We start from the raw sequence: 19,273 nt of genomic DNA, 5'->3' as shown, positions 1-19,273 counted from the left end.
AGCCTCGGCACCTTCTCTGCTTCTACTCCTAACTTATATATCGCCAGTCCCCTACTCATACATGCTTCACAGTCTCTTCCAAGCAGCTCCAACATTGTACTGATAACATCACAGGTGCTTTTGCAATGGCTGCCTCAAGAATAATCTTTATATCACTCACAAGCTGTTCTAGCTAAATAACAGTAACATGTCACTAGTATAGCAACACCAATACCACAGTGACAGTTTAAAACACTTCAAGTTCAAGTTCAAGGGTAAGTTTATTTAGATCGTAATCTTTAAACCAATATACAATATCCAGAACTATATGCATTAAAAATATTATCTATTGACAACATTTCAACAAAACTCTCGTTAAAATCCCATTTCTTAAAAGAAGGGTGTAAATGGAATTCTCCCCGTCCTATGACATTTGGAGAGAGGTGCACATATTAACAGTTACTCTAATAATTTTTGTCCTAATAAAATTCATAAAACCGGTTTTCTCTAGACATGTTTCTATCTAAAACATTAAAACCTATCCTAACTTATTGTATGACTCTGTACAACCTTTATAAATTTCCCAAGCGCAATTGCGATATCAATGCTTGGAAGATCGGTAATTAGCTCAAGTGCTTGTCTCCTATTTCTTATATCATATTTTATAAATATTGGACGCAGCCAAAGTTTACGCTGTTCTAAAATATTTATACAGTCCAACAAAAAGTGCACGGTATCCCCTTTTGTACCCAACCCGCATTTAAAGTGCCCATTTGGGTCCAGTATTTTGGTTTTGGATTCTTTGTTTGGTATCCAAGGGTTAATCCCAATGCGTAATCTTAGGATCTCTTGTCTATACCACGGGTTAGGCAACAGATCCAAATAAGGGTACCAGGATTCCTTTCCCCATGCGTTCATCATGAAATCCACTGATATTTTCTTTCCAAGATATTCGCTGCCCATGCTTCTAGTAACAGCTTGGCCATTGGTTCTTAGTTCATGTTTTGAGCACTCTATTGTTAGTAGGTCCCGGGATATTTCCACTTTTATATTTCCGCTGGCTAGTAACATTCTCTTCCTACACATTTTTGCCCAATTTAGGTCACTTTGTTGAATTTCATTTCGGCACCACTGTGCAACTTTTTGATCGTTTCCAAGGCGATTCCAAAATCTAATTACTGCGCATTGTGCCTGGACCCCCAAGCAGTTGTCCCTAGCTCCGTTCTTATGGCTTGCACCATTGCCGATTGGGGAAGGGACAAGAGCTTTTTCAAGCATTTTCCTTCCTCTAAGTCCCAGACTCCCTTACCGCTCAAATTAAGGATCTCTGCTCCATAGAGGACTTGTGGTGGAATCATCGCATTAAAGGCTTTCAATAGTGGTCGATGCGACTTGTCCCCATAATCCCGATTAAACATTTTCAACCCAGCAATTTAGGTTTGTGACTTCGCTTTTTGGGCTTCAAGGTGTGTTTGCCAATTTAATTTTTTGTCAAACCACACCCCTAGATATCGATATTCATTTACAGGTTCTAATTTAAGATCCCCTAAAAACCAATTAAACTTAGTCGCTTTTTTCCCAAAGCATAACATTTTTGTCTTGTCAAGATTTAACTTTAAAAATAACTTTTTACAATATTCATTAAAAGAATTTAATTTCCTTTGAAGGCCGATTTCTGTTTGATCCACTATTACTAGATCATCTGCATATAGCAGACACAGCACCTTTTTGCCATCCATCCTTGGGCTGGCGCTACCCTTCACCTCAAGGCATTTGGGTAAGTCTGATAGGAAGATGGAGAATAACTGGGGGGCCAGTACGCAGCCTTGCCTTAGGCCGTTTCCGATAGGAATTTTCGGCGTCAGTGACCCCTCAGTGTCCCTGATCACTTGAGCCCAGTTTTCCCGATGCAGTTCTTTTAGTACCGTCAGCAAGTCTCTTGGTATATTTTTCTTTATTAATATTTCCCAGAGACAGTCCCTATCCACCGAGTCATATGCGGCTCGGAAGTCCACGAAGCAGCAGCAGAGTTTTCCGTTCTGCTCCGTCGACTTCCTTGCCATTGCCCATAGGGAGAAGCAGTGATCTATCGTTGAATGTCCTGTTCTAAATCCTCCCTGTTCAATCAGTATTATTGAGTACTCCTCAACCCAGTTGTTCAGTCTGTTTAAGACTAGTTTTGAGAAGACCTTTTACCCTATGTCCAGGAGGTTTATCAACTTATAGTTTTGCGGTTCCCCTGGGTTACCCTTTTTATGGATAGGTCTGATTATAGCCCCCTTCCAATTTGTTGGCATTTTTCCCTCGATTAGGATTAGTTGGAAGAGGTGAGAGAAAAACTTTGCCCACCAATTTGTTTGGGATTTAAGAATTATGGCTGGGAGATTATCTGGCCCTGCCGCTCTAGTTAAGTTCAGTTTATTAATTATTTCTGCCACATGATATCCTGCAAAGTCTTATTTAAATTCATTTGAGATGTCCTGCCAACTTGGTGGCACTCTTGCTCCTGAGACAGATCTAGCTTCATACAATTCCCTTATGTATTTATCCCAGGCATCCTCACTTATGACGCAAATCAAGTCTCCAGCTGGGGGAGACGATGCTGCTTTTATCAATTTCCAAAACTGTCTCAAATTCTTATTTTCAATTGATTCTAGCAGCTCTCCCCAGCATCTCTCTTTATACTCCCTTTTTGCGTCTAGGACCATCTTTTTAAACTCTACTTTTAGGGAAATAATATATTTTTCCCTCTCTTGGTTGAATTCTTTCTTTTGTTTTCTGGCTTCTGCCCTTATCTCCCTTTTTTTTATTTGGCAGTCCATTGAAAACCATTTCAGACGGCTGGCACGGTTTATTAAACTTTTACTTTTAGTCTTTTTTAATTCTATCCTTAGACATTGGACTGATTGGGCAATTTTCTTCACGTACCATTTTAGATCTAACTTTTTTAAGTTTACTAGTTCTGTTTTTTGCTGAAACACTTTTAACTTTTCCACATAAAACTTAAATCATTACCATCTCAAGGGTTACAGTGTTTTTTTGTTTGTTTTTTCAGAATTTTATAAAGCTCAAAATTGATCAGAATGTATCAGAGCATTTTACATGAGCATTACAGTTGCGTTACACAAGAACACATTCATTTTTGTTAGGCACGGGGAGTTTACGTGATTTGCCCAGAATCACAGGATGTTGAGCGTCATTGTTTGGACTCAAACCCGGTACCCAGATTTGAGGTTGATCGCCCTAGCCCCTAGACCACATCCTCTCCTGTTTCTGTATCTTTTTTCTCATCCACCAATAAGACACATGGTCTTTTTTCCTACCTAACAGGAAAAGCAACATAATACCATACGTTTTCCTGTAGTTCTCCCGCATACAGTGAAGCCATGAAGGAGAACTACAAAAATGCTATTAGGTTTGGAAGCCTTCTGTGATCACCGGGAAGACTTTTTCCTTTTTTAGCCTTATGTTATCCAAGACCGCAACAGTTTCAAAACATGACTGTTAGCCCAGAGTCCACCAAGGACAGGAACAATTACTCCTTTATACTACACTGATGGTCTAAAAAAAGAGAAAGGTTTTTCTTCCTTCCCGTCATAAGCTTTCCCCACTTAATAGTTTTGAATTTGAATTTGAATTTAAAATACTTGTATAGCGCAGCGTTCACCAGACGGTTTCTTGGCGCTTTGAAGGCATAATAAGCAGGAGCGCAGCAGTAGATGGATTACTGCAGGAAAGCCTGATTGAACAAAAAGGTTTTCAAGCCCTTGCGGAAGAGGGAGTAGTGTTTGGTCGACCGCAGATGGTCGGGGAGGGAGTTCCAGAAGGTGGGTGCCAAAAATGAGAAGTTGGCCCCTCCCCACTTTTTTCGCTTGTAGCGGGGTACCTGTAGAAGGGATTGAGAAGATGAGCGAAGCTCTCTGGCGGGGACATATTCCTTTATCAGGGAGATGATAAAGGCCGGGGCTGATCCCTGGCATGCCTGGAAAACCATGCAGCCAGTTTTAAAGAGGGAACGTTCCCTGACAGGCAACCAATGGAGCGCCTTCAGTAACGGAGTTGAGTGGTGGGAGCGGGGGAGGCCGTACACTAGCCGGGCCGCCTGGTTTTGCACCAGCTGGAGCTTTCGTAAACTGTAGGCTGGAATGCCGTTGTACAGGGCATTGGCGTGATCCAGCCGGGAGATCACTAAGGCAGACATGATCAACTTAAGTGCCAAGGGGGAAAAAAAACAGGAGACAGTGCGAATAGTGCGAAGGGTGAAAAAGCAGGAAGAGACGACAGAGCTAATTTCTGAGTGAAGGGTGAGGTGATTATTCATTTTAATGTCTAAGGTCTTAACTGTAGGAGAGGGAGTGGGAGGGGATCCTAAGGAAGAGGGCCAAAATAAAGAGTTCCAGGGATTGGAAGAGCCACCAGTGAGAACCAACTCGGTTTTATCCGGGTTCAACTTCAGATGGTTGTGGCTCATCCAGTCCCTGATGAAAATCATAATAGTCTGAAAGTTAGAGACAGAATGGGAAGAAGGAGAAAGGTTGAAGACGAGCTGGAGGTCATCCGCATAATTGTATACGGTGACCTCCAGCTGCTGGAGTGCGAAAATTAGAGGATAGATATAAAGATTGAACAAAAGAGGGGAAAGAGAGGAGCCCTGGGGAACACCACAAGTGATCTTGAGTGGAGTTGCCGTGAAATCCCCCAACCGGACAGCCTGGGTGCGATCCCTCAGGAAGGACGATAGCCAGACCAGGGCTGAGCCCCCGATTCCCGCCGCTCTGATACGTGAAAGCAAGATGGAATGGTCCACCGTATCAAAAGCGGCGGAGAGATCGAGGAGCAACAGGGCCTGATGTTTATTTTGGTCCATGCCCTCCCTGAGGTTGTCCAGGACCGACACCACAACAGACTCAGTAGAGTGCCTAGGCCGAAAGCCCGCTTGACAAGGCGCCAGGCCCCCCGTTGCTTCCACGTGGGCACTGAGTACCGAAGTAACATGGCGCTCGAGCACCTTGCCCAAGTAGGGCAGCAGGGAGATGGGGCGGTAGTTGACTGGGGCGGACGGATCTGCACCAGGTTTCTTTAAAATAGGCACAATTGTGGCAGATTTGAGAGCTGGAATCAAAACCCCTTGCGCAAGGGAGCTATTAAGAAAAGTGATCGGGGCTGAGTGCAGACGGAGTAAATCTGTTGAAGGATGCGGGCTGGACAGATATCGGCCGGGGAACCCGACTTTACCTTAGGAAGAGTTTCCAAAAATACTTCTTCAGTGAGAGGGGGGATCGAAGACAGACGACACTGGACTATGGGAGGGAGGGGATCAACAAAAGTAGAAGAGGGGGGTGGGATGTTGGTCTTGATATTGGAAATTTTATCCAGGAAATAATAATTCAGTGAATCACACAGGGACTGGGTGGGAGGGGGTTTAGGGGTAGTCCTCTCAGAAAAGGATAAATCGTGTACGATGGTAAAGATCTCCCTAGATTTATTCTCTGACGCCAGGATTTTTGATGAGAAATAGGCAGTTTTGGCTCCTAGAATAGCTTTTTTATAGTTGTGTAATAGTGTGAGGTAGTGTGTTTTCAGTAGGGGACAGTAGTCCCTTCTCCATTGCCTCTCAGCTCGCCGGAGGGTCAGCTTTTTATCCTTTAAGTCTTCGCTGAACCATCGGTTAGACTCCTTAGGTCTTTTGGTTGAGATCCGACGTAAGGGAGCTACTAAATCGCAGCCTCCAGCGAGCCAGGTATCGATAGCAGTGGCTTGCAATGAGGAGGATAGGCCCACCAGGTTGGGTGAGGAGTTCAAGAGAGAAGAGGAGAGTGAGGGGAGGTCAACATGGTTCCAGTTCCGTGCCCAGGTGTTTTTTGCAAGCGGAACCTTAGTTACGGGGTTGAGGTGGAGGGAAAACGATATAAGAGCATGGTCAGACCATGGGCATGTGGACACAGATATGGATGAAATGGAATAGTTGAGAGACCAAACTTGGTCTAGCACATGTCCATGTGTGTGTGTCGGAACTTGAATGTGGGAGATAAAAATCAAAGATTGGAGTGATTCTGTGAATTGCTTGGAGGATGTGCATTCAAGGGGATCTGTGGGCCAATAGTTAAAATCGCCTAACACTAGGACTTAGGCATAATTAACCGCTAGCGTGGCCAGTAAGTCCTGAAAGGCTGGCATAAACAGAGGAGTAGAATGGGGCGGGCGATACATTAGCAAACAAGTAAGCGGGGGTGAAAAAGTAGATGAGCGAACCACAAGATGCTCAGTGGGGACAATAGGGGGGGAGGGGAGAAGTTGGAAGTTATACTCAGACCGGGCAATAAGCGCCACGCCACCCCCTATCTTGCCCGCCAGGCGGTCAGCGCGGAGGGCCACGTAAGCAGGGGGAAGGGCAGCCAGAAGAGAAGGCAGGGAGGACTCACAAAACCAGGTTTCGGTTAAGAACAGTATGTCAGGCTTGTGGGAATCAAGTAGGACAAACAGTTCTTGATGGTGTTTCACCGCTGACCTGGTGTTGAGCAAAATAATAGACAGGGGAGGGGGGGGAAGAGGAAGAGCCGGCGCCAAGGGGAGGCTGCATCAAGGGTGCCTGTAGAGAAGGAGGGGACGGAGGTAATGAGAGTGCAAGACCAAGAGAGGAAATAATGCTGATAGTAGAGTCCGGTAGCGACCAATTGCCGTGTATAGATTTAAGGCCCTCAGAGGAGTAGGAGATAGAAGGGGCATAAGGACGTGCCCCTGGCCCCGTCTGGCCGCGGACGGGCGCAGACGGGCTTGACTTAGGCGCGACTTCGGCGCGCATTTGTCGCGCCCGCTGCGCTCGTCCGCTGCGCGCACGGGGACACATCGCGCTTTATGGTGTTTACCCCCGAGCAGCTGGACCGCTAACTGCGGTCTAGGCAGCCTTCAGGCTACACCCAAAATGGCGCCCGCCCTCCACACAATCGGCACGAGCAGCCGTGGTGGACCGGGGCTGGGGAGGCCACACAAGAGGTAGTAAGTGCACAATACAATGTTTTTAAAAACGAAGTTTACATAAACAAATAGGCAATGATTAAAAATAAAAGTTGGGTGCCTGCATCAAAATCATGCAGGAGCACCGCTTGTCATCCGATTAAAACTACAGTTGTAGTCACTGCAGCCTCTCGCTATTATAATGCCCCCAGTGAGGAACAGGAGCTGCCACCACCTGCTGACCCACAGCGAGCCCTGAGAATCTTGTCGATTTATGGTGTTCACCCCCGAGCAGCTGGACCGCTAACTGCGGTCTAGGCAGCCTTTAGGCTACACCCAAAATGGCGCCCGCCCTCCACACAATCGGCACGAGCAGCCGTGGTGGACCGGGGCTGGGGAGGCCACACAAGAGGTAGTAAGTGCACAATACAATGTTTTTAAAAACGAAGTTTACATAAACAAATAGGCAACGATTAAAAATAAAAGTTGGGTGCCTGCATCAAAATCATGCAGGAGCACCACTTGTCGTCCGATTAAAACTACAGTTGTAGTCACTGCAGCCTCTCGCTATTATATTGCCCCCAGTGAGGAACAGGAGCTGCCACCACCTGCTGACCCACCGCGAGCCCTGAGAATCTTGTCGATTTATGGTGTTCACCCCCGAGCAGCTGGACCGCTAACTGCGGTCTAGGCAGCCTTCAGGCTACACCCAAAATGGCGTCCGCCCTCCACACAATCGGCACGAGCAGCCGTGGTGGACCAGGGCTGGGGAGGCCACACAAGAGGTAGTAAGTTTTACTCTTGTTGCAAAGAGCTTGAAGACACTGCCAGCTAAAGAACACTTTTTCTAAAAGAAATGTATGGTGGTGTTTCCAGTTTTTAAGATATTTCCAGGTTTAGGTTTCAGTACAGAGAGAGAGCCAATTCTGCACATTTTGCTCTACCAACATAACAAGGCAGGAGATTTTGGGGAGAATAATCCTAAATTCACAGTATAATAGGTATGGACTTGTTAAAAAAAGTGGATGATTTTTGGTAGGTTGACAACGCAAAACGCAAACTATCTCTAATGCCCATCATGATTGTGAAGGAAGAAGGGTACACACAGAACAGCAAATACATTTTGCTGGAATATAGAAGATTTTTGCTCTTTCAGGTTTGCTGACGGTCCCACCATCACATCATATATGACCCATTTTTTATGGCCTCTGTCAGTGCACATGAAATGGTTTCCCAATCTCAACAAAACTTTTCTTTACATTATGATCACTGATTGGTATTGGACTGGTACCAGTCTTATCGGTCATAGAAATTACAGATCACCCAATCTTTCAGCAAAAGCTTTTTCACTCACTGAGTCAAGCAACCTATTGCCTTTCTATTTATTTTCTAGTTCAGGAGTTCCTAACCAGTGGTCCGTGGGCCTCTTGGTGTGCGACACACCTCCGCAGGGGGTCTGTGATTACTTAGAAAATTAAATATTAACAGATTACTAATGTGTGTATAAATAAACAAACAAAACTAACATTTAATATTTTAAAATGTTCAGTAAACGGGGCAGAATTCGAAATCTGAGGCTAAAATTTAAGTAGGTGTTGAGACAGAAAAGTTCTCTGCGTTGTAATTAATGTACACTCCTGCCTTAGGTGTTTCCAATGCTGTTTTTTGTTGTAATAGGCAAATATTGATCATGAGCGTGCGCCATAACATAGGCCTGTCTCATGGACCTCGGTCCTTTTGAAACCAGAGGGGCGCCCAGGCCACTACACTCACGGTGGTGGAAGGCTCTTGCCTTCAACATGAGTTAAGTAGTACAGTCTTGGTGGTGGCAGCATACAGTGAAGTAATCAGTAGGAGTGAACAGGTCCTTTTTAACCGGTATCCACTGCTGTGTGATGAACTCATCCTTGGTGTACATGTGGTTGATGCGAAGTGTTGTGCAGCGGATGAGTGGTGTCCCTGCGCTAGATAAATGTGTGCTGCCTGGGAAGGGTACATACAATACAAGGATAATACAGTACTATGCAGTACGTGCAGGTTGAAAGCATGTGCTGGGTGTATATGTACCTGTGAATTGTACAGTACACGAAGGATATAGTGTTGTGCAATGTGTGAATGTTAAATGCATTTACTGGTTATACATGTGCCTGTGGACGGTACAATACATTGCAGACTCTAGGTTATATTTTGGGAGACCAAGGTCTGCATGGAAAAAACTGAGGAGAGGAGGTAGAGGAATCCTCCTATACAGATTTGTGTATTGTTGCATTCCTTTAAGTTGGGTGGAACACACACTGGAGAGGGGCTAGCCAGGCTTTCTTCATATACTTCAAAGGGTGCTCGTTGATTCAGTAAAAGGTCACAAGGAAGGGGCCTAGGCACATCTCAGGAAGCAGATGGGCGGATAAGAAATCATAAGAGTAGGGTTAGGAGCCAAGGATGACATTTTTGATGATCATATCACTGTGGCTGAAATCCAGGTTTTAACTCTGGCTTTGGAGTCTTCCTTGCTGTGACAGACAGCTTTTCAAGAGGGAAGAAGAAAAGGAAAAAAGTATACTTTAAAAGAAGCAGTGCCACAACATAAAAAGTCAAAGACCGTAAATCACATTTGGTGTCTGGAAGTGAACTATAAGAAAGGGAGATTGAGACCTCAAACGTTATCATCTGCTAAGCAGCCAGGCTGGCTGTGTGAGAAGGGGAAGCTCTGCAAGACTTTTGCCTGTGACCTGGACTGGGGGCAAAGGTCTGCAAATCTCCCAGCTGGTTGAGGGGACATCACCCAGGGAATACAAGACCATCTGCCCTGGAGCCTGGAGCACCAGCACCTGCCTACTTGCCAATACCAGTATGTACTAAGAGGAAGAGGGGAGCATTGGAGGGACCAAGGTCTAGTGGAGAGCCCTGTTGAGTGGAAGATGCTGCTGCATCAATCGGTCATAACCCGTGGGCAGGATGAAATCGACAACTCTTGTAAGCCAGAGGATGGCCGCCATGAATTGAGCTTTGTGCACCGCTGCACTGGTCTGGCTGGAGCCTGTGTGGTGAAGAGTTGGTGCCCCTGTATGCCAGGAGAGGCCGCCGTGAGCAGGATGCCATGCAGTGATGGCTATAGCCTTCCCGCCGGAGTACGCTGCAACAACGTATGTCAGGAGGGGTTGCCACTAAGTTCTTCACTTAACCAATCTTTGCTAGAGCCATGTACCATTAAAATGCAGTAACCCTGTATGCCAGAGGGGGTCACCAGGACCAGGTCAGAGTCAACCCTGGAAGGCTATAAAAGTCAGGCCGCTGTGGGACCCTGCACACCTGCCTGGGATATTGCATTCATACCAGGATCTTCACACTACCACCACCCAAACCCCCAAGGGTTAGAACCAGAGACATGCCTTGGAAGGAGCAGCCACACAAAACCCCTGGTAGTTATGGACGTGCATTTATATGTGAGGACTCTATGATCGCTACATGTAACCCGCTTGGGATGGGGTACCTCCTAATGAAACACAGAAGCCTGACCTCAGGGTACTGTGTAGTTGTTTCTGAATTCATATTTCCCTTGGTGTCAGCAGCGGTAAAATAAAATACTTCTTTTATCACTTAAGAATTTGGTTGGACAATAATTTATTGCAGGTGGTGAGCTCAGGTTGAGTTGTGAGCCTGTGTTCACCCCTCTGTATAGCCCCTCCCTCGTCCCACAGAGAAAGCTTGGACTGCTGGGACCACACTAACCTTCAGAGTTCAATGCAGGAGAGGTAATTGGCCTAGTTGATCAGGAACCATTGTAGACCGGGACATCAGGGGTAAAAAGCCTCAACCTCCCCACGGTTGTGCTCAGAAACCCCGGTTTGCCCCGTAATGGGGGTTCTGGCAATTGGTATCCTCAGAATGATTTGTGGAAGCAGTGCATGTGCACTAAACAATATATAATATGGAAGATGGGGAGCCTCACTTGAATTGAGAAAAACTCCTACCTTCTTATTAATATAAAAGTTTTGATTTTTATATTTCTGAATTAAATAAAACGTCTTTGTATTTGTTTGATGAATGCTTGTGTCTGTATTTTTGTGTATGGTTTTGCGGTTCAAATCTGCAAAATTGCTTAGATAAGGGTTCCCTGCTTTCAATAATAACTCATTGGGGGGTGGGGAGGCAGGATTTCAAAAACGATTCCAGGCAGGGAGGGGGAGGGTAGAATCTTAATAATGATTAACTGTGGTTAATCCGAAGTCAAAAGGTTAAGAACCAATGCTCTAGTTCATTGATTCATGTCTAATCATTCTTTATAAACACATTTCTATTTCTTTGAAGTTCTTCAAATTGAAATACATTTCATTAACATACAAATGACTTAGTAAAGGAAATAAGACACAACCGTTTTAAGAAGAATGAATGAAATAAACTAAAGAAGATAGTGGCAGATCAATATGACAATGTAAATCGGCCAGACAAGTCAGTAATACAAAATAGTTTTAAAAAAGTAAGACTTACTGTGTACGCAAGTAATGAGGCCAGGATTTCTTGCGTATGGCGACCCAAATAGTTTAATACATTCTGCAGGCGAAAAAAGGAAATTTTTATTACTCTTTGGCAGCCACCACAGTGAAAAAGGTGTCAGGAAGGTTGTCAGTGTTTCTTCATAAAATGATTTGCTGGGTGGTTCCAGAACCTTGTTAAATTACATTCCTCCAGGTGCCTTAAAAATTCTTCTCATTTAATAGTACTGTTTCAGCTTTGATGTATAGTGGAGGAATTATAACCTACTCAAGGAAACTGCACAACCACTTCACCAGATGTGACAACAGTATTAATAAAACACACATATAAAAACAGCGCCCACTGTTGCATACGCTACGAATATTAAAAGCAGATGTTTTACAGGCCATTTCGATTTCAATGTTATCCTTTTTTTATAACTTAAGTGAAATACATCATGCATGTAATTCAAGTATAAAAAGCCCCTCCCCCCCCAAAAAAAGAAAAAAATGATTTTTAAGTAGACTGAACGTAGACAAAACGGGCTAATGTCAAAGTGATTGAGGACTTTCGCTCCAGTCAAACCAACTGAGGTTTGCCCACGGAAAGCCTTAGCCAGTCGCTCGAGAGAACCGCTCCTGTCTGAGTCTGTACAAAACCGTGCTGGACTACTGGGAAGAGTGGTCAACACCCATTAACGAGAAGCCAATATTTTCAGTTCCAACGAATCTTTTGTGTCACTCCCCTGGGGTTGTCCCGAGGCTCACTTCAAACGTTTGGCTTTTAACAAAAAAAAAAAATCATAGCCTGGAGCATCCATTTTAAATGCCTGGTTAGTCCGTCAGTTCATGTTTTTTTTTTCATGGCACATAATACTGAGAGTAAGACAATCTCCAAGCGGTACATATGGTAGCCAAATGGATAACTGGCTGAAGTAGTAGATTAAGTGAATGGTTTAGGATTACATAATTTGGACAAAGAGGGACCCTAGTTTTAACAGTTGGCACTAATCCACTAGATCACACCTCTCACCTCATATCTACAATTTTATAACGTTTGAATTATGTTCCCAAAATTAATTCCGGCTACTTCAAGCACCAGAAATATGCATGCTTAATCAAATATCTGAAAACTCTTCTGGGATTCTACCTTCTTCTGGAAAATGGCTTGTAAGGTCTTTAGTTCACTTTCCACCACTTTTAAACTTAAAGCCCTCTGACAGGCTAATTAAAACTCATAGGGTGGCGTTTTAAAAAGCAAAATACAATTAGCCATAATTGACAACTTTGCACGGGAATAAAGAAACAAATACCAAAAACTGTGATTCTCCTTCATTAACTCTGCTTGCTGTGTAGGGAATGGAGCACAAGCGTTTTGCCTCAAATTTAGTAACACCTTTCAAATTTGAAACACAAGGCAAAATAGGTTTGTGTCATTCCACATTTCTCAAACTGGAATAAGCGTGCACAATCAATTTGCTCCATTTTCACCCAGTGCAAACTACATTAGCAAACAGACGGGTGTGCCACTAAAAGACCAGGGCCACTGGAATTATGCAGCAAGCACCAAATTATGCAGCAGCGTTGACCAAATTATATCGCAAGAAAAGGCAAGCATTATGTGGCCCATTTTGTGATATTATTACTTCATAACTTTGCCATTTTTACATGTTAATAATGTCTAACCAAAAGTTTCATCTCATTAGTACCAGTTTGACACACAAAAACAGCAAAAAGGAACGTAAAGGTGGCCAGGTAACCTTTTACTGCACACCAACATGTGTTGGCGAGTTTTGCATAACTTCTGATCGGTTTGAGCTACAAACACATTTCTTTTATTAAAATCTGAAGATTATTAAGCAGGTGATGGATTACGTGGCAAACACAAAATAATCCATAAATATGTTTTGAAAGAAAGAAGCTGCAGCCGCAAAATCTCATACCACAGTGACCGTGCTGAAGACTGACGGCCAGGGCTGTTCTCTAGGAGAACTAACAAACCAATAACTAGAAGACACCAAGTCAATTCAGAGCACCTAAGTATGAACCAAGATTATCAATGTATTCCAGATTTTCTACACTCGATGTCCTGCCAATCAGATACTTGTGCACCACATATTTAGGTTAGGACATCCTCTCATTTATAAGGTGTGCAGCAACATTTTAAACACTAGGCAGGCAGTACTGGATTTCCCTCTCTGGCACAGAAGGAATGCTTCAATACGCATTGCACAGAATTAAATTAAAGTGCTGTTTCAGGCATAAAACATTCTCTCCAAGTATTATGGCAACTCACCCAAGTATCGGTCATAAAAATATTCCTGCAATAAAAAAAGAAAGAAATTACAAACTTGTTAGACAGCCTAGACAGGTCTCTCATACATTACAAATCATGTACAGTACATTCATTACATCGGCTTGCAGAAGTTTTTGTATATATAAGGCTCAAATAGGATGCAGTCCAAGTGATCTGTGCAGAATATGAAAATATAGATTCTAGTGATTCTCTCTAGGACGTAGGCAGAATAAAATTATAAATGGGACAGCACTGCTGCACTAAACAAGTACTGGCAAAGCCAATGGGCCTCACTTTAATTAATTTGGCGATGCATATAAACACAGGCATTCATAAATGCTAATTACATGGGTTGCGTGCAGATGTTGGGAAAAAAAGCAGCAAACAAAGATTGATTGCTGTGTAGAACGCTTCTATGATCCAAAGAATTGAATGTGATTAACAGTGTGAAAATTGAGGGTACTTTTCAAATGTCAAATAGCCCCTCATGCATTCCAACGGAAACGCGTGATGGAAGGTGAATGACTCAACAAATATTCAAGGGCATTAAGTGATAGTGGTAACCCTATGCCCACCGTAAGTTTGTTTGTTAACAAGTAGTAACAGTGCCTAAGGAGGACAGCTGAACTGTCACGTCAGGCCTAAAAAGTAGGACTGACACTTGAATAATTTAAACATGCACACAGGAGCATATTCTTTCTCCCCAACAGAGGAAAAGGTGTCCAATATCTATAGTAAATGTGGAAGCTACACCCAGAAATGTGACCTGTAGGAGCAAATGCCAATGATCAAGAAAACTAGCCACTGAATGTACAAATTATGTGCCTCGTTACCACCACCAAAACTGTGTTCTATGCAGAAGTACCCCAAACGCACAAGTTACTTACCTTCGGTAACAATATATCTGTAAGAAACAGTAGTTAGTATTAGATTCCTTACTTTAGAATATCCCCAGGCGTCAGACTGGATCTGGAAACTTTTGCGTAGCAGTACCCTTGCGCGTCGGTAGGCATCGTCTGCGGCTCCGCGTCAGTCGTCGGCGCCGGGATGATTTCGCCGGAGTACTTAGACGCCACCCTCGCGCGCTGACGTCAGTTCTTATACACAGCTTTTCCGCGCCAGAAACGCAGAGTCATGATAAAAACCAACACTGGTGCCATGAACCTAGGGCCCTGAAAGGGGATGACCTTAACCCTAGATATCGGTTCGCAGAACGGGAAGGATGGGTGGGGCGGTAAGGAATCTAATACTAACTACTGTTTCTTACAGATATATCGTTACCGAAGGTAAGTAACTTGAGCATCTGAAAGAAACAGGTTAGTATTAGATTCCTTACCTTAGAATAGATACCCCAGCAATACCAACCCCGGTGGTGGGTTTGCGAACCAATAATCACACCAGAAAGTCCTGGAGGACGGAACGGCCAAAGAAGCCATCCTTCCGGACTTGGCTGTCCAGGCAGTAGTGTCTTGCGAACGTGTGCAGCGAGGCCCACGTAGCTGCCTGACAGATGTCCTGCAAGGGGACTCTCCGACCCAGGGCAGTAGTAGCCACCATGGCCAGAGTGGATTGGGCCCACAGCCCAACAGGAGGCTCCTTCTTAGCCAAAGAGTAGCATACCTTGATACACAAAACGACCCACCAAGAGATGGTCCGTTTGTGCACCGCCCGTCCCTTCTTAGCGCCCACGTAACCAACAAAGAGTTGGTCATCCACCCGGAACTGGCGTGTGCGATCCAAATAGAAAGAGAGCGCACGTTTTGGGTCCAGAAGGTGAAGCCCCTCTTCCTCTTTAGAGGGATGCGGAGGCGGAAAGAAGGTGGGCAAGGTGATGGACTGCCCGATGTGGAAGGCTGTGACTACCTTGGGCAGGAAAGAGGGCCTTGTCCGCAACCCAACCTTGTCTGGAAGGACAGAAAGGAAAGGAGGCTTGGATGAAAGAGCCTGGAGCTTACTCACTCTCCTGGCAGAGGTGATGGCAACCAGGAAAGCAGTCTTAAGTGTAATAAGACGGAGAGGACAGTTATGAAGTGGCTCGAAGGGAGCGCACATCAGATAAGTTAGTACAAGGTTCAAGTCCCACTGAGGCATCACGAACGGAACAGGGGGGAATATATGAGTGATACCCTTCAAGAACCTTTTACAATCGGGGACTTGAACAAAGAAGGCTGATCAGGTAGCCTTAAGAAAGCGGAAAGGGCAGAAAGGTAGCCCTTGATAGTGCCCAGAGCAGAGCCCTGCTGGGCAAGAGAAAGAAGGAAGAGGAGAACCTCAGAAAGGGGGCAGAGAGTGGATCCACAGTCTTTGCTGTGCACCATGCCACAAATCTGTTCCACCTGCAGGCGTATACCGACTTTGTGGAGGGACGCCTGGCTGCCAGAGTCACATTACAAACTTCAGGAGGCAAGTCAAATGGCCTCAACTGTCGCCGCTCAATCTCCAAGCATGGAGGTGGAGACTGGACAGGTTTGGGTGGAGGACCATCCCCTGCTGCTGCAACAGAAGGCCCTCCTGAAGAGGCAGACGAATCGGGGGATCGACTGACATGCTGAGTAGCTCGGGATACCAGTACCTTCGTGCCCAGTCCGGAGCCACAAGGATGACTTGGGCCCGGTCGCGCTTGATCTTCTTCAGCACTATGGGCAGAAGTGGTATAGGCGGAAAGGCGTACAACAGACCGCAACTCCACTCGCGACGAAAAGCGTCTCAGAGAGTGCCGCCTTGGAAATTCCAACGAGCAGAACTGATGACATTGCGCGTTCTCTTCGGTGGCGAATAGATCTAACCAAGGCTCTTCCCACTGCAGAAAGAGGCCTTGCGCCACATCTGAGTTCAGACACCATTCGTGATCCATCATGCACCGTCGGCTGAGTTCGTCGCCCTGGCGTTCAGAGAACCTGCCAGGTGCTGAACCACCAGGGTCACGCTCCGATGTTCCAGCCACTGCCAGAGGCGCAGAGCCTCCTGGCAGAGGGTCCACGACCCCATCCCGCCCTGTTTGTTGGAGTACCACATGGCGGTGGTGTTGTCCGTGAACACCTGCACTGCACTCCCCCGGACAGAGGGGGGGATAGCATTCAGTGCAAGACGAATCGCCCGCAGCTCCAGAAGGTTGATGTGGAGCCGGGACTCCGCTGGAGACCAGAGGCATCTGATATCCGCCTCTCCCATGTGGCCCCCCCCCAACCTTGGAGGGACGTGTCGTCACAACTACGTGCTCCGGTTGGGGTAGGGAGAGGGATCTGCCGCTGACCCAATCGGGGTCCGTGAGCCACCACTGCAGCTGTTTCGCAGTGCACTCCGAGATCAGGACATGGTCGGACAGGTTGCCCTGATGCTGGGCCCACTGAAACTTCAGGTCCCACTGCCGAGCCCGCATCCGCCACCGGGCGTGATGCACCAGAAGGATGCAGGAGGCCATCAGCCCCAGAAGCCGCAACGTCAACCTGACCGAGACCCGGGATAATGGCTGAAAGATCGGAATCAGAGCCTGAATATCCCAAACCCGATGTTCGGGAGGATAAACCCGAAACTGCGCCAAGTCGAGAACCGCTCCAATGAAGAGGAGCTTCTGAGAGGGACACAGGTGTAACTTTGGCACATTGATGGGAAACCCCAGCTGGTGCAGGAGGTCGGCCGTAGTCTGGAGGTGGCTGACGACTGTCTGGGGTGAGCCCACCTTCAACAACCAGTCGTCGAGGTAGGGGAAGACTGAAACCCCTAACCTGCACAGATGACCTGCCACCACTGCCATCACCTTCGTGAACACCCGTGGGGCGCTGGTAAGGCCGAAAGGGAGAACGGTAAACTGAAAGTGCTCGTGGCTACCGTGAACCGTAGGTAGCGCCGGTGGGCCTGCAGGTCGGGGATGTGGAAATGAGCGTCCTGCAAGTCCAACGCTACCATCCAGTCTCCCGGGTCCAGGGCAGCTAAGACCTGAGCCAGTGTCATCATCTTGAACTTCTCCTTCCGGATGAAGCCTTTGATGTTACGCAGGTCCAAGATAGCCCTTTGACCTTCTTGGGTACCACAAAGTAGTGGGAGTTACAACCACACCCTACTTCTGGCCCAGGAAGGCACTCGATGGCCCCCTTGGCCAAGAGGGCCGTAACCTCCTCTTGTAGAAGTTTCAAGTGATCCCCCGACACACGTGGAACTGCGGTGGCATGGCTGGAGGGGTCGCCTCGAAGGGGAGGGGGTAGCCCCTTCGGACGATTTGCAGCACCCAACTGTCCGATGTGACAGTGCGCCAGTGGAGGTGGTGATGGCGAACCCTGCCCCCCACTGGCATCACATGGACCTGAAAGCTCGGACTAGGAGAGTTTTGAGGCGGATGATGCAGGGGCAGGTGTGGACTGGCCTCGCCGTCGTCCCCGACCGCCACCACAGCGGTTTCCACTGGATGGTAGGCTGCGGCCCGTGGCTGGCAGGACGTGTGGGGGCGCCCCTTCCTTGGCCACCAAAGGAGTGAAAGGCAGCAGTTTGCTGGCGCGGGCAGAGAGGCCCAAGGACTTGGCCGTAGCCCTGGAGTCCTTAAAGCGCTCAAGCGCATGGTCTGCCTTGTCGCCAAAGAGGCGACGGCCATCAAACGGCATGTCCATAAGGGTGTTCTGGACATCAGCCAAAAAGTTGGCGGACCTCAACCAGGCGTGGCTACGAATCGCCACCGTCGCTACCATCGCTCTGCCCAGTGAGTCCGTGGTATCCAGCCCACACCGGATGGAATACCATGCCGCATCTCGACCCTCCGCAAGGGCTTCGGCGAGTTTAGTCCGGGCCTCCTCCGGACATTGTGGCAGCACGTCCGCGACCGTGTCCCACAGAGTGTGGGTGTAACGGCCCAAGAGGCACGCGGTGTTGACTGACCGCAACCCCAAACTCAGGGAGGAGAATACCTTTTTTCCGTATTGCTCATACCTCTTGGATTCCTGATCGGGGGAGCCGTCGGGAATGCGGTCTGGGAGTTAGAGGCCTGGATGACCAGGCTCTCGGGGGTGCTATGTTATGTTATGGAATATTTATATAGCGCCTATCACCGCCGGTCTCTAAGCGCTTAACAGAAGAACATAACACACTGGTACCCATAGAACCCTCAGCTGTTGGGTGGACAGGAAGCAAGGGTCGCCCGGAGCCGGGCGGTGGCGTCTGGCCACGTTCATATCTACAAGCTGTACTGTAGCGGGCTTGGACCAAGTGCCCAGAAGAACGTCGACAAGGCCTCATTAAACGGCAGCAGAGGCTCAGCCGAGCTTGCCTGTGGTTTAAGGACCTCAGTGAGGAGGTTAGTTCTCACGGCCGCGACGGGGAGCACCAGGCCCAAGGCCTTGGCCGCCCGCGTCAGCACCCCACTATAGGCAGCCCCCTCCTCCGTAGCCAAGTTAGGAGGGGAGACAAAACCAGTGTCTGGCGAGGTGTCCAGACCACTGGCTCTCCTAGCTCACCTGTCCAGTCCTGATAAGACTGGCACTCCTGTGCCAGAGGGTCCTCAGACCCCTCCCAATCCCCCTCGCCACCCATCTCCTGAAACTCAGGGCCAAAGGATGGGGCCGGGTCATAGAAGTAGAAATCTCCC

At 47.0% G+C, this 19,273-nt stretch overlaps 1 protein-coding gene across 1 annotated transcript in view; it reads right to left on the bottom strand.

Annotated features, from left to right (window-relative positions):
• GAS6 (growth arrest specific 6) overlaps positions 1 to 19,273 on the bottom strand; it is a 500,934-nt gene that overhangs the window by 353,791 nt on the left and 127,870 nt on the right. Inside the window, exons 3-4 of the mRNA XM_086934685.1 lie at positions 13,702 to 13,726; positions 11,422 to 11,484 (exon numbers count right to left, since the gene is read on the bottom strand). Coding sequence (XP_086790811.1) covers positions 11,422 to 11,484; positions 13,702 to 13,726 — 88 coding nt within the window. The remainder of the gene's footprint in view (positions 1 to 11,421; positions 11,485 to 13,701; positions 13,727 to 19,273) is intronic.

This window comes from Lissotriton vulgaris, chromosome 8 (assembly GCF_964263255.1).
Source record: "Lissotriton vulgaris chromosome 8, aLisVul1.2, whole genome shotgun sequence".
NCBI lineage: Eukaryota > Metazoa > Chordata > Amphibia > Caudata > Salamandridae > Lissotriton > Lissotriton vulgaris.
This window is presented reverse-complemented; position numbering and strand designations above follow the sequence as displayed.